Genomic DNA, 15,362 nt, shown 5'->3' with positions numbered 1-15,362 from the left:
TATTAACTCAATGTTTGCTTATATGAAAGTAATAAGCAAATGACATTAAACACGGTGTCTGAAAAGTCTGCCCCATCACCATTCCATAGAGCTGTTTATTAGTTACTCTTCCTTCAAATTTGTTACCTAAGATTGAGGAAATTAATCTCAAACTATGTGATAGTGACAAAAAAATTATTCTAGAAGTGAATGTTTGAAATGATTTCTTTTGTGTATGTTCTCACCTATTGAATGAGACAGAGATTTCCTTTAGAGCTGGAAAAACAGATTTGCATAAATTGGCTTAATAATACTGCTATTAACATACCTTATGAAGGAGAATAACCACATACTGTTCAGAACCAGATGGGAGGGGTATTTCTGATATTTTGGCCAAGTCTCATAAGCTTATTTATTATCATTTATACAGTTGCTGCAATAAGCAAGGAATTCTGTTAAAAATGTAGAATTTGGTATTCAGCTTTTAGAAGATACCAGTTTAACCTCCGACTAACAAATACATTTTTAAAAAATATTTCTCCTTAAATTAGGTGCTTCATTAGCTAAAATAGTCATACTCATTTTTTTAATAAGAATATAAATAAGCATGGTAGGAAAACAGGCATTAGTGTCAAAGAACTAGAAAATCATTGCTTTCAAAGAGACAGAAAGTTGATTTAATCAGGATTTCTCATTTTGGAACTTTGTTTGGAGATATCTGAGCAGTGTGTTCGTTCCCTTTTTCCCCTTTTTCATGGTTTTCGTGTTGCGAGTCCTCACACGTTTGGTTTTGGGTAACGCGGGTTGTCTCATTTTCGGGGTTTCAGAACTTGTACCCCGTATGAACTCAAGCCAGGAAACCCCTGGGGGTAACCGGTGGTGACTTCTTACCTTGGAAAGGACATAACTTGGGAGGGGAGCTGGAGTGGGGTCTTTGCAAGGAGAGGATGAAGAGGGAAAGCCGGTAGATGAGGAGGAGGAAGAAGAGGAATAGGAGGAGCAAGAAGAAGAAGACGAAGAAGATGGGGTTTGAACTGGGGTTTGGGGCTGAACAGTATTCCTGTTTTTAACATAGAGCAGCCAGTCAACAGCCTGGGGTTCTTGGCTTATACCTCTGTCCTCAGAGGATACAGCCAACCACTTTTGATTTGTCTTAATCCCCTGGATAAAATCAGATTCAGATGCAGGAAAAAAGTGTGTTATCTTCTCTAATTCTTCAAGATTACCATCAAGGGCTTCTGAATTATCTTCAGGTTGATCATCTTTCATGGGTAGTTGATAGCAGGATGAGGAAGCCTCTGGTAGAGAAAGGATAAGGACTATTTTCACGTCTACTTTCCCATCAGCCCTGCTCTCAGGTGTTGGAATGACGAAGAGTGTTGCACATCGAGGATCCTTCTTTCCTGTAAGATGGCTACATTGAGATTTTATGCAGGAACCACATTCTAAACAAACAGTGTATGTTGATGAAAGACGGGGACCAGGACGAGGATTTGGCTTTCCCCTCATTCTTCGAAAGAGAATTTGCCTAGAGAGATCCTTCTGAATTGTAGACTTGGAGATAGAATTGACAATTTTATTGACGACATCGACAGGGACAGTTCCACCTTTAATAATGCAGGGATGACTATAATCTAAAGACCATGGGACTTCATTCTCTGCTTCTGTCTTCAAACTTTGTTCAACATTTCCTTTACTCTGGAGTCTGGAACTCGGAACTGAAGCATTTTTGTTCTTCGTGCACAGCTTGGGACTTGAAACTCTTTGGCCTGAGATATTTGGTTTAGGATGAACTGATGGTAGTTGACGGGCTCTGTGTTTGTCCTTGGGTGAAGTAGTACTCTGGACCTTGGATTGACAAACAGGTGAGCTGAGGACCCGGGTACTGTGATCACCTTTGAGCGCTGTTTTAGGTTTTGGCTGGCACACAGGCAAACTGTGAGATGGATGAGTAGAATGTGATAATACAGGTGGTTTCCTTGATTTTACTTGAGACAATGGCAAACTCAGAACATTGTTATTAGAGTTTGATGCAGGACTTTTCAGAGGTCTACAGTCAGGCAAGGTTGAATTCTGAGCTGTTTGACTGGACTCCAGGGAAGATAAAGTTGAAGGGGAGTCATTTCTTTGAAGTTTGTGGTTGAATGGTGGTGAGCTAAACGTTTTTTGACTGGATTCTAATAAAGATGACCAAAGGCAATCCAATGAGGATTCCTTCTGTGATATAGATCTACATAATGTTGTGTTAGGTTCACTTGGACTCGATACCAAAGAAGGTGAAGTCCAGATGATATTTAAGGAAGGTGTTTCTTGATATTGAAGGGAAGATGATGATGATGTGGAGTCTCTTTGAGTAGACTCCAGTGAAGATGATTTCCAGCAAAGGTCAATACCTGATGATGTCTGAGGCTTTGGAAGGGGTAATCTTGATCTCACAGATATTTGGCTAGGTTCCGATGATGAAGTACTGCTAAAGCTAGATGAAGATGTTGTCTGAGGTTTGTGGTGAGACAAAGATGAGTCCAAGGATTTCCAAGAGGGGTTCAATGAACTTTTTGAGTAGGGGTCTTTTTGAAAGTGTTTGGAATATAATGATGATGATTTCATACCCCTGGTAGTGGAACCTTGTCTCACTTTAGAGTTTGGAGAAGGCAGAGTTGAGAAGCTCTGGGCCTTTTTGTTAAAGCTTGATGGGGGCACTGTGACTGTATTTTGAGATTGTTCTTTGGCCACAGGTTGACTGGTGAATTGGTTTAGCACTGAATTGTTTGTAGTTTGTTGCTGAGAATTGTCTAAATGCACCAAGTCTTGATCATGATATGCTAATGGTACCATCTTGTGCTATAGTAGAGATCTTTAGGGAAACAGTTTGCCTACAGGAATGTTTTAGTAACAGTCTTTAAAGCAAGGATCCATGGACAATGGGCACTTAAATAAGCACTAGTAGTTCTAATTTCTATCTTGTTATATTTGTGTTAATGGTAAATGTTGTAGAATGTATCACAGTTAAGCAGTAAATGAAATAGGGGAAGGGATGTCACCATTTAAGATTATCCTCTGTCTTCCATTTAATTTCCAAGAGCTTTTGGTTTTTTTCCTCTCTGTCTCTCTTTAAGGAAAAATTCCTGTTAAGAAAATAGTAAAGAGTTTAGAAAAATTCCTGTTAACTAAATAGTAAAGAGTTTACAGGATATAATTTTCTGACACCGTAGTGACTAGAACACAGGATTTCTAAGCTAATACCCAGAATGTGTACCCCAACCACCACACATACCTTTTGAGTTAAATTTTCTAAACCCATTACAAATCCATAAAATAGATATTTTCAATTTACTGAGCTAAAGATGAAAGTAGCACACCTATCAATTTCTAGCATTTCCTAGGATGGATGTGCTCAAAAAATAAGAGCCACAATTACTTCCACCTTATCAATTATTGCATTCCTTCACAGAGATTCTTAGGCCAAACAGTAGCATCTTAGAGAAAGGTGAAATACAAGTTTGAAAATGTTAGCTTCAAATTTAGATTCAGTTCTTCTTAATTGTCACATATTGACTTGCGTCTAAAACTCAAAACATCTAATTGAAGGTCTTCTGGATTTAGTCTCTTTTCTGTTTGTCACCACTGCATCATTGGAAGCATGTGCTCTGCCCCTTTTAAGATGACTCACTTTGTGAAATGCTTCTTTCTTCCTGCATCTCTTTTCTGTCTAGGTTCCTACATTATTCTTTATTTGACTCTCACATACAACACAGTTTTCAGCCACATCACTGTGGTGATTTAAATGGAAATGGCCCCTAAAGGCTCAAAAATTTGAATGTTTGCCCCTGCCCCAGTTGGTAGAAATGTTTTGGAAGGATTAAAAAATGTGGTCTTACTGGAGGTGTGTCATTTTCAAGTTTCAAAAGTTGATTCCCTTCCCAATTAGCTTCCTCTCTCCCTCTTGCTTATGAATGAGCTATGAGCTCTCAGCTACTCCTTCAGTGCTGTGCTTACCCGCCTACTGCCGTTCTCCTAGTCATGGACTCATCTCTTGAAAATGTAAGCCCCAATAAACTCTTCTAAGTTGCCTTGATCATGATGCCTTGATGCAGCAATAGAAAATTAACTATGGCAATTACCATTTCTCTTTTCATGTAATCCCTGAGTGAGTTAATCAATTATGTTTAGAATTTGAAAAGAAACTACAGAAGTTTCATAAGCTTCTTTCCTGGTGCTACTTAAAGAAGTGCACACTGAGATATGAGACATGATGTGTTACTGCTTTTTCTACTCCTTCATCCCCCTACCATGACCAACCTAATATATGATGAAAACAGTATACTCCTCACATTTATCAGCTTATTCAAATAATGTAATGGTGATTGCATTATTTCCAAAGACATTCCCATTTTGTCAAGGATAGCTTTCATAGACTTAATCTCACTCTCCTTGTAATTATTTCAAGCATATCTTGTGAGTATCCTAGTGTATCTGCTTTTAAGTGTTCAGTCGTTAGTATCAACAGTACTTATTAATTATATATCAATCTTCCTTATACTGGGTTTTAGAAAACCTGGTCTTGGTTTTCTCTTCTGTATAAAAAATGCATTTTCAACTAAGCACCAAACTTCTCCATCTATAAGTGCCGATGATAATTCAAACAGAAAACAAATAAAACCTAGTTAATTTCTCTTCTAGAGAAATTTATTTTCCCATGTCTTCTATAGTGGTCCTAAAATTTAGACCTTAATTTTAGAATCTTTATAATGACAGAAGATAATTTTATTTTCTAAAGCTATTTAAATGCCAAGATTCATTGATTTTGCCACTTTCATGTCTTATTTTTCCAGTCGGACCATTTCAGTTTTTCTACAGGCACATCTCATGCCGATAAATGTGTGATTATAGTTTCTTCCATAAATCACTTGCCCATTTTCCTCCACTAAACATAAAATAGTGAACTCTTTCTGGACAGACACTCCTGATGCTCGTTCAGCTTTTGGTGTGTCTGCAAAGAAGTAGTGTGTGTGGACTTTCTCCAATTTCTGACTTTTGGTCTGGGATGTATTGTCACCTAGTATCTAAAAGAGAAAAGAAAATGTGAACCCTATGAGACACTGAGTGGCACCCTAAGCATCTAATGGTTAATATCTAGCACTCTGTGTTCGCCTCCTTCTTGACTTCCACATCATCTTCCTGTGGAATAATACCAATTAGACATTTTAATCAATAAACTGTCACTTTCCCTTAATTTTAGAAATCAAATTTAGAAGGCAAATGCAAATCACAGAAAGACATACATATGACAACACACACATGAGACAAACATGTGGGTCATATTGATGGTCTCTGGATAGTACAAAGAAAAGACAAATAGGGAAATTAGAAAGATAAGGCAAACACAAACAACCACTTCACAACTGAGGATATTTGAATGATCTGCACATACGTGAAAAATAAAAGTTCAGACTCCTCAGAAGCCAACAAATTACATGTTTAAACAACTGAGTCAAGACAGTTGTTTAGCTTGAACTGTTTAGGGGGCCCCCAGGCAGTAGGATCGGGATCTGTCCTAGTTGCATGACCCAGCTTTTTGGAGCCTAGTGCCTATAGTGAGACACTCTGCACAGCCTTGGTGCAGGGAGAAGGGGCTTGGACCTGCCTCAACTGAGTGTACCAGGCTCTGTTGATTCCCCATGGGAGAAATTGCCTTGAAGGAGGTGGGAATGGAGGATGAGTGGGGGGCGAGGCTGGGGAGTGGGAGGAGGGAGGACAGGAGAATCTGTGGTTGATATGTAAATTAAATAGAAGCTCTCTTAAAAAATTATTTAAAGAAACTGAGTGATGTATTAGTAAACATCATCAGAATGTGATAGACAAATGAAAACTGAAAAAGTCAATACCTGCAAAGAATTTATATTAAATAGAATGCTCATGTGCTGCCCTAGAAATGTAAATTGGCACAGTCTGTTTGAGAAATTACCTAGTTAGATCCATTAATTAAATTAGTTTCATTATTAAAGAATTTCCACTACAAAGAACATTACAGCAGACATATGTGCATTGAACAAGGCATTCTTTGAGTTTTTTCATAATAACTACAAACTAGGTCAAGTGTTGATCAATGATAGAATATGTATAATGTATATTCATTCAAAGAAATATCAAACAATGAAAATTAACAGAAATATAGCACTAATGCAACTGCATACATAAATCTCACATGGAAAATATTAAGTAAAAGAATCATATATAACCACTGGATATTTCATGAATTTATATACAAAACAACAAGTTAGTTTCCCTGACCACACTGCTAAAATGAGTGTGCTTGGTGAGGCAGAGATTAGGAGAGAGGCTCATCTGGGGAGGTAATGCTGTTCTGTCTCTGGACCTGGATCCTGATGGTATAAATGAGTTCACTTGGTGATAATTGAGCCCTAACACTTATGTTATGCGCATTCTTGTAGATCCCTTCACTAAAATAAAAGTGTTAAAGTAGATGACTTGAGGCTAATTAGAAAAGACACGTCTGAAACAGAATTGCACTGAAAGGTGGAACATTAAAGAACAAACTAAGATCTGGCTCACAGATGCAGTGAACCCCACACCCCACCCCCAAAAAAATTGAGAAAAGGAGAGGAAGAATGCAAGGTAGAAATTCTGCTAACATATCAACAAGAATAAAGGAATTCAAAACAGCTGGAAAGAGCAAGAAGAATCTAAAGGCAAAAAAAAAATATAGAAAATAACATTTCTGAATGCTTCTACTTTCAGAATTACTAAAAAAAGTCACTTCTATTTCAAAAGCATATCTTGCAATAAGCATAGAAAAATTACAGGTAGCAAACGAAATGCTAGAACTCCAGGTACCAGGTAAAGCTAAAATTACTGCAGAAAATGAACACCATTATAAAATCATTAAGTCAAATATTAGCTATGATCTAATGCTTTTATTCTTGAGTTGATTCAAATGTTCCATCAATAGTCATAATATTAAAGGTCTTCAAAGTAAGGTAAATATAGAAAAGATCGAAAATTGTTCTATAAAAGTATGTATAATTCATATATTTAAGGATAACAGGTGCATATGTAAAGGAAAATAATACAATAATTCACAAGTGGAAATAAATGAAACCCTTAATCATTTTTAATGTGTGTATGGGAGTTTTGTCTGTATGTGTGAATGTGTACCATGTGCATGCCTGGTGCCTGGAGACCAGAAGACAGCTTTGGATTTCTTGAAACTGAAGTTTGGTCTGCTGTGAGCTGTCATGTGGATGCTGGGAGTTGAATCTGAGTACTTGGGAAGAGCAGTCAGTGCTCTTATCTACTGAACCAGCCCATATTAATTTTTTGTATCCTTTTCCCTTTTCTCTTCCTTCTTCCAAACTCTCCTATATACCCCTTCTTTCTATCTTTCAAATTCATTGGCTCTTTCTCGTGTGTGTGTGTGTGTGTGTGTGTGTGTGTGTGTGTGTGATAATATTAATTATACTTATATTTTATGTTTTCAGGACTGATCACTTGATACTGGATAACCAATTCATGTGTTTTTTCCTGGACAAGACTATCTCTCCCATTTGTAGAATCCTGTATTTGCCCATAAATCTGTCTAGGGTTAAGGCCTTATGGGCTCTCTGCCTTCCCTGTTAGCTTGTGTGTTGATGTCATCACAGTTCAGGTCTTATTTAGGTAGTCATGCTGTTGAGACTCCACAGATGTAGATGCTGACATTTCTAGGAGACATAATCTCACAGCAAACTTTGTATTCCTCTGGCTTTTACAATATTTCTGTCACCCCCTCCACAATGATTGCTGATCCTTAAGTGCAGGATTTGTGTTGTAGATATATCAGTGGGCACTGGGTTGCACAGCTTTGCATTCTGATTGGCTATGTTTTTCTCTAATGGTCTCTGTCTGTTGCAAAGAGATGTTTCCTTGAAAAAGATGAGAACTACACTTATCTGTAGGCACAAGGACAAATATTAAGAATGCAGTTAGGGACAAAGCAGGTTTACTAATGGGCTAGCTATAGGTTCTTCTCTGAGATCCATGATTTCACTATCCCTGGGTAGTAATCTAGGTTTCCAGTTCAGGCATGATTTCTGCAGAGTTCACGGCCAGTGAGATTTTAGGTATTTGGTAATTAAGATATCCACACAAGATTTGTCTTTCTAATATGTTTTGTTTATTTCCACAAACATTACCTATAATACCAATCCTAATATAAATGTTAAACAGTCTTCTCATCAAGCAAGGAACAGTTGGTCAGGTAGAAAATACTGCAGGGTTCTAACTGGGAATGTACTCTGGTTGTGATTAGAACGCTTCAGGAGCTTTTAAGGTGCAACCCACATCCATCATGAAATCTTTCTTCTCTGTGGCAGGCCAGGAGGATGGCACTGGTGGAGATCCAGAACATCCTTGAGAGTTTCTCCCGGGGGCTAACAGTAAGAGGTGGGCATGTGTGAGCTCAACAATGGTGCTTGGAACCCCACAGTCACCAAGGCCAGGACCACACACAGAGGCCAGTCTCAAAGTCCTCTTGCCAGTGTGTAGCAAAGTAGAGGCTTCTGATGCCATGTCCTGGGAGCACAGCATAGCATTGCTAAGAACCATTTCTCATTGCAACAGATGGAGACCATTACAAGACCACCACAACTTGTCAAAATACAAATAATAACTGATTGTGGGGTTCTGGGACAAGCAGATTCATCTACAACACAGGTCTTGCACCTCAATTTCAAGGAATATCATGGGAGTGGGTATAGAGAGACTATAAGGGCCAGAAGACCAGCAGGTCTTCTGTGAGACTGAATCTCCTAGAATTAACAGGAAAGTTGTATCCCTGAAACCTCAACAATATGGATGCCTGAACAACAGCAATGATAATACCAAAATACATGTTGATGTGGAAGGAGGAGAATGCCCTGAATTTGAGATGAAGTAAAAGCATACATGGAGGGGGTGAGAAGAACAAATGGGAAGAGAGTCATACATACATACATATATTACATTTTAATTTTAAAAAGTAAACTGTATGTTTGAAAAGTAAAAAAATGAAAGTATCATTTCTAATACTCTAGGAATGCACTTTTTAAATGGGAAACCACAAAAGAAGTCATAATTCAACAAATTTCTATAATACATATTAAGTGGGTTAAAGTGATGGTGTAGACAAAAAGGCAGCAATTGCCACATATTTGATAGATTTGAGTAGAGAGACTAAATAGGTGTGATTTGCTATCCTAGACTGGCTAATAGACCAGGAAGATGACATTAACTAAAAAATTCACAAAGTTCTGTGAAATTCTGTAGGTATTGCTATCCCAACAGTTATGTCTTTGTTTTGATAAATGACATCATTTCACCTAATGAAAACCCTAATGACCCTCATAGAAAATCAGTGAAATATAAAAGTAAATTCAGTGAAGTTGCAGCCTGCAAAATAAATATACAAAGATCAGTTGCATCTTATAGAGATAATACAATAACAAACCATTCATAAAAGCCAAGATTTTTTTAAGTAGGATTTTCCCTCTTGGTTTCATTTTTGGCAAGTTATTGGCATAGAGAAAAATCTCTCAATTTTTGCATGTAATTTTATAGCTTGCTAATTTACTGAAAGTGTTTATTAGTCTTAAGAGTTTCTTTAAAAAAGATTTTCTTAGTGTGGAGTCTTGATGGCTTTTTACATTTAGAAACATGTTTCCTGAAGATAGAGGTAATTTGGCTTCTTCATATGTGTATTTCTTTTCTTTCTTCCTCTTGTCTTGATGAGCATCACACTGAAAAGGAGTGGTCATTTTTGTCTTATGGCAGATTTGAGAGGAAATGCTCTAAGGTTTTCCTTGTTACTATAATGTCTCTAGATTATTGTAGATGCCTTTTATTATGTTGAAGATTATGCCAAGTTGTACTGTCAGCTCAAGTTGTGATCTGTCCCCCACCACCCTAAAGCTGTATCAGTTTCAGTGTGCTAACCCTAGGGAAATGCATTGGCATAGGAGATCACTTCCTAAATATAACACCAGAGGCACAGATACTGAGAGAAACAATCAATCAATGGGATCTCTTGAAACTGAGAAGCTTTTGTAGAACAAAAGACATGGTCAACAAGACAAATCAACAGCCTACAGAATGGGAAAAGGTCTTCACCAATCCCATATCTGACAGGAGGATAATATCCGGAATATATAAAGAACTCAAGAAATTAGACATCAAAATGCCCAACAGTCCAATTAAGAAATGGGCTATAGAACTAAACAGAGAATTCTCAACAGAGGAAGCTCAAATGGCTGAAAGACATCTAAGGCCCTCTGGATAAGTGAGACAGTTGATTAGCTTGAACTGTTTGGGAGGCACCCAGGCAGTGGGACCAGGACCTGTCCTTAGTGCATGAGCTGGCTGTTTGGAACCTGGAGCCTATGCAGGGACACTTAGCTCAGCCTGGGGGGAGGGGCCTGGACTGAATCTACCAGGTTGAGCTGAATCCCCAGGGGAGTCTTTGCCCTGGAGGAGATGGGAATAGGGGGTGGGCTGGGAGAAAATGTGGTGGAGGGGCAGGAGAGGGGAGAACAGGGGAATCCGTGGCTGATATGTAAAATTAAATTGAATTATAAAATAAAAAAAAAAACAGTTTATTTCAGTTTATAGTTCCACATCATAGACAATCATCACAGGACATAAGGGCAACAACTCAAGCAGAGTAGGAACCTGAGCTCAGGAACTGGAGCAGAAGCCATGGAGGAGTACTTACTGGCTTGCTCCCCCTGCCTTGTTCAGTCTGACTTTTTACATACGGTATGACCACCTGCCCAAGGAAGGTAACACCCACCATGGGCTGGGCACTCCCACATTAGTCATTGATTTTTAAAAAATGATCTATAAACTACCCTACAGGCTGAATTTATAGAGGCATTTTCTCAATTGTTCCCTCTTCTCAGATAACTCTAGCTTGTGTCAAGTTGACAGAAACAGCAACAAAAACTAGAACACTGTCCTTTCCCTGTTAACCAAGTCACAATGTAATAGTGTGTTGAATGTGTGACTACACAAACATTGACTTTATCAATGATAATGAATGAGGTGTCAAGTTTCCATAGATCAACCATTTCTGCCAAGGGCTTTCTTTGTAGAAATGGTCCCTAGATATAAATGAGTAGTGACAATACTTTGAATACTACACGAGACACAGTTCTCTAGAAAGCAGCTGTGCAAACAAATGGAAGAGCCTTGGAAAACCATGGCACATTTGCAGGCTTGTTGATTGCACTGCATGTCTAATTCAAGATATTTTGCTTATACAAAATCATGAAGGGAGGCTGCAGAGGATAATTTGGTAGGTTACACATTGACTTCATTTTATTTGTTTCATGTTTTCCACTTAACAGAACACTCTCAGTTGTCTGAATCTAGAATGATTAGATTTCAGTAACACAGATTGTCTTCCAAATGCATTAAACTAGCTAATGCATACACATAACATTTCCATATCAGTGTATATGACAATGGCCAAATGTTAATCTTCTAGAGATAAGAAAGAAGCATTATATTTTGAATTATCATATTTGACAAATAGTTAGCAATATTAGTTTCCTTTTTGCTAATGTAGGATGCCATTTTCTTATCATGACAACAAACCCAAATATCATCATGAGAAGTAACATTATTTTCTGCTATGTTTTATAGTTTAAGTATTATATGACATTTGCTGATCAGAAAGAAAGGCTTCAATTACTTCTTAAAATGAACTAGTATTAATGTCTTTGACTAGTTTAAAACATTTTACAAGGTTTTCCATTAAAGATTAATTCTTTTGTATCCTTGATTCCATGATTCAAAATATTTTTATTTGATCTCAGTGATTTTTTTAAATATAATATTTGTACAAACCATTCCAGGAAAAAACAAATTAATTATGAATGGAATTAAATACAATTTTAGTTATCTTCCTTACCAATTATAATTCACTTATTTATATTAGTAACAGTATGAATTAGTGTTAGAGACATGGTCTCACTACATTGCTCATCATAGCCCCAAACACCTGGATTTGTGGGATCATCTTGCTTCAGCCTCCCAGCAGGCTTAGATTCCCTCCTGCCTTACACCAGAGTGCCCAGCTAGTAGCTTCTGTTTTAAAATATAAAAACTGAAAGATCTATGAGACAGCTCTACAATGTTTCCTATAGGAAATATTGCCCGTTGATGATTTGAAATGATTTTTCTAAGTATTTTCCCTTAGTATTATATTGAAAGTAATAATATGCATATATATATATATAGAGAGAGAGAGAGACAGAGAGAGACAGAGAGACAGAGAAACAGAGAGACAGAGAGAGAGAGAAGTCTACTTAGATTCCTGACATCACAAACACAAATTTGAATCACCCAATCAAGCCTTTTATGTTTTGTCTTGTTTCTTACACATTGCTACTCCCAGAAAACTAGACAATGAGCAATGAAGCCATATCAAACACAACATTCAGTACTCATTCAGCCTTCAGCACATTGGAAGTTGGTTCTTTTTTAATTATTTATTTTTATTTTATGTATATTGGTGTATTGCCTGCATATATGCCTGTGTGAGGGTGTCAGATTTTCTGGACCGAGTTTACAGACAGTTGTGAGCTGCCATGTGAGTGCTGGGAATTGAACCCAGGTCATCTGGAAGAGCAGCCCCTGCTCTTAGACACTGAGCCATCTCTCCAGCCATGATATGTTTCTTTATGTTGCACTCTGGCAGCCCCTTCCACTGACATGAACTAATATCCTTGCTATTTCATAAAGAACCCCAGCCTGGCCCCGCAGCCCATATTCACAAGATACTTCAATCTTGTTCTCTCTAGTGCAGGGTAAGAAGGACTTTCCACCCTCAGTCCTTCCCTCTGGACTTAGAAGTTTGTTTGATTTCTGTTGCTCTATTCTAAGGGATAGATATCCTTCAGAACCGTCCTCCTCTCTCCCTGCCTGCTGCCAGCATCTGTTTTCAGTCATGTCCAACATGTCTTCCAAAGGCTTCCCCTCAACCTCCTGACCTTTCCCTCCTGCCCAGATCCCTGCACCTCTTCTCCCAATTTGCACTCCATTTTCCTAACTCCATTCTAAAGCTGTCTTCTCCTTCACATGCAAGTTCATTGTTTTTATACATTCCAGCACTTCTGGGTCTATCAAAATGACTATGCCAGCAATTTTAAGTATTTGAGGTAAACACAGATGCTACATAGAACAGCAGTGCCAAACACCAAACACTTAATATAAACAGTATGTTTATGAACCCCCTGGTGCAGGCTAATGTATCTTATCTAGCCAGAGTATTGAATGTGTGTAAGAAAGGGGGGGAGGGAAAGCCTTAAAAATGTTGGACTTGAATATCACACTTACGTATTATTTTCTCAGATTCCTTAAGCTAGAAGTGTCTGAAGTATGGGATTTGTGCCTCAGCATTTTCTTAAAAGCACACACAGTTTCTTTCCATGTTGAAACCCAACCACAGGGTCAGTTATCAAAGACATTAGAGTAAAATATGAAGTTGAGTTATGTTGTATGAAAATCTCATGAAGACACATTTTAATTGATTGTAATATGTGATAATTGGTTATATGCAGTTTCTTTATTTTAGGAAACATAAAAAAAAACCTCATGAGCACCTATGTTCAAATAGGAAACGAGGCAACAGTGCGGAGTTGTTCATGTTTCTGGTGTGGTATCAGAAAATCTAAGTCAAGCAGTCAGAACTAAACCCAGCTCTGATTTATTCTAACTTTATACCTTGAGCAAATTATTTAACCTGTGAAATAAATAGAATCATACATATCTCATAAAAGCATTTTACAAAGCAACTATAAAAATGCAGAATTCTTGGCAAAACATGTAATAATACATGCATGATCAATAACATCTTTTTTTAAGATTTGTTTAATTTTAATTATGTGTGCATTCACACACATGCTCACTTGTGCATGTGCACATGAATAGGTGTGAGTACAGGTGTCCTTGGAGGCTAAAAGAGGACATAGAATCCCCTTGAACTAGAGTTATACAGTTGCAAGTTGCCTGATGTGGGTGGTGAGAATCAACCTCAGGTCCTCTGCAAGAGCAGTGTGTTCTTACTACGGAACCATCACTCCAGCCCTATTTCAACAATTTTTATTACCATAAAATAATCACCTATGTCTCCATATACAGCAGAAACTCAAATTATGAAAATATCTCCTTCATAATGCTTTATAAGTTGACTGATCACTGTGTTCCTGAGAACCTGAGGTAGTTTTCTGCACCTGTACATTTATAAGGAGATATTGAAACTTGTGAATATTTGAGCTGGGGATGGAGCTGAGTGCAAGAGTTCTTGTTTCACATGTGCCAAGCCTCAGATTCAATTATTTTCACCAAAAAAAAAATAATAATAAAGAACAAATGAAAAAGAGTGAAAAATTTGTGAATAAGTAATTCAGAAATCAAATCAAAATTAAAGAGACTTTATGATGGTTTTATATATGTACATCTATATATACACATATATGTATATACACATGTGTATATATATATATAGGTGTAATTTATCTGTATATATTTGCTACATAATATCATCATATGCTCACATGCTAATATAATATTAAAAAATTAACACGATATATAGACTTTAGCTTTCCAAACATAATATTGACCTTAAATAAAAGTAATTTTTTTATTTTCTCAAGAATTATATATTTTAGCCTCTCACATTATTTAAAAAGAAGTTTTCCTAGCTTATCATTGTAGCTTATGCCTATATGTCTGACCCTCTGAAGGCAGAGGATGGAATATTATGAATTCAAGGTCTGTCTGGATTACATGGAAAGTTTAAGGCTAATCTAGGCTGCATCGTGAAACCCTGTCTCTAGACAAAAATAAACAAATAAGCATTACTTATCTTGGTTTCTGTTTTTAAAATAATCCCTTTCTATTTTAAGTCTAAGACAATTCTGTTTTACTGGGGACACAAAACACAGGTCTCATCTCAAAGGGAAAAATAAATTTGTGCAGAGCCCAATGTAAAAGACTGTGGCCCAGGACATGAATACAAATTGCTCTGGAAGACATGTTCTGATATGGAAATGGCTACTTGAATTTTATAATCAGAAAATAAATTTGTAAATCAAGGAATTTTCCAAAGACACTCGTAGACATCAGGCAGGCAGAGGAAAACCAAGCAAAGATAACATGATAGGCTTGGGGCATTATCTGTTCATGTTCTTACAGAGTGGTTTGGAAAGTCAATAGATCCCAAAGTGTTTGTCTCAAGGTTAGACTCGTCTAAGGTGAGACACAGAGGAAGGCAATGAACAAATACTAAGGAGCCTAAAGTTAGCTCAAGCTAACTCTCACTCCAGATTTACAATATTCCAACTCTG

General features: G+C 37.3%; 1 protein-coding gene across 2 annotated transcripts in view; it reads right to left on the bottom strand.

The window, feature by feature from the left end:
* Positions 1–629: 629 nt before the first annotated feature.
* The window catches only part of LOC114709047 (casein kinase 2 subunit alpha' interacting protein), a 90,175-nt gene continuing 75,442 nt past the window's right edge, over positions 630–15,362 (bottom strand). For both annotated transcript variants that reach the window (XM_028892671.2, XM_037209665.1), the window contains exon 3: positions 630–3,104. In XM_028892671.2, coding sequence (XP_028748504.1) covers positions 661–2,814 — 2,154 coding nt within the window. In that variant the 5' untranslated portion in view covers positions 2,815–3,104 and the 3' untranslated portion in view covers positions 630–660. The remainder of the gene's footprint in view (positions 3,105–15,362) is intronic.

The sequence above is a fragment of the Peromyscus leucopus genome, chromosome 12 (assembly GCF_004664715.2).
Source record: "Peromyscus leucopus breed LL Stock chromosome 12, UCI_PerLeu_2.1, whole genome shotgun sequence".
Classification (NCBI taxonomy): Eukaryota; Metazoa; Chordata; class Mammalia; order Rodentia; family Cricetidae; genus Peromyscus; species Peromyscus leucopus.
The sequence above is the reverse complement of the archived record's forward strand: the minus strand, read 5'-3'. Positions and strand labels throughout refer to the sequence as shown.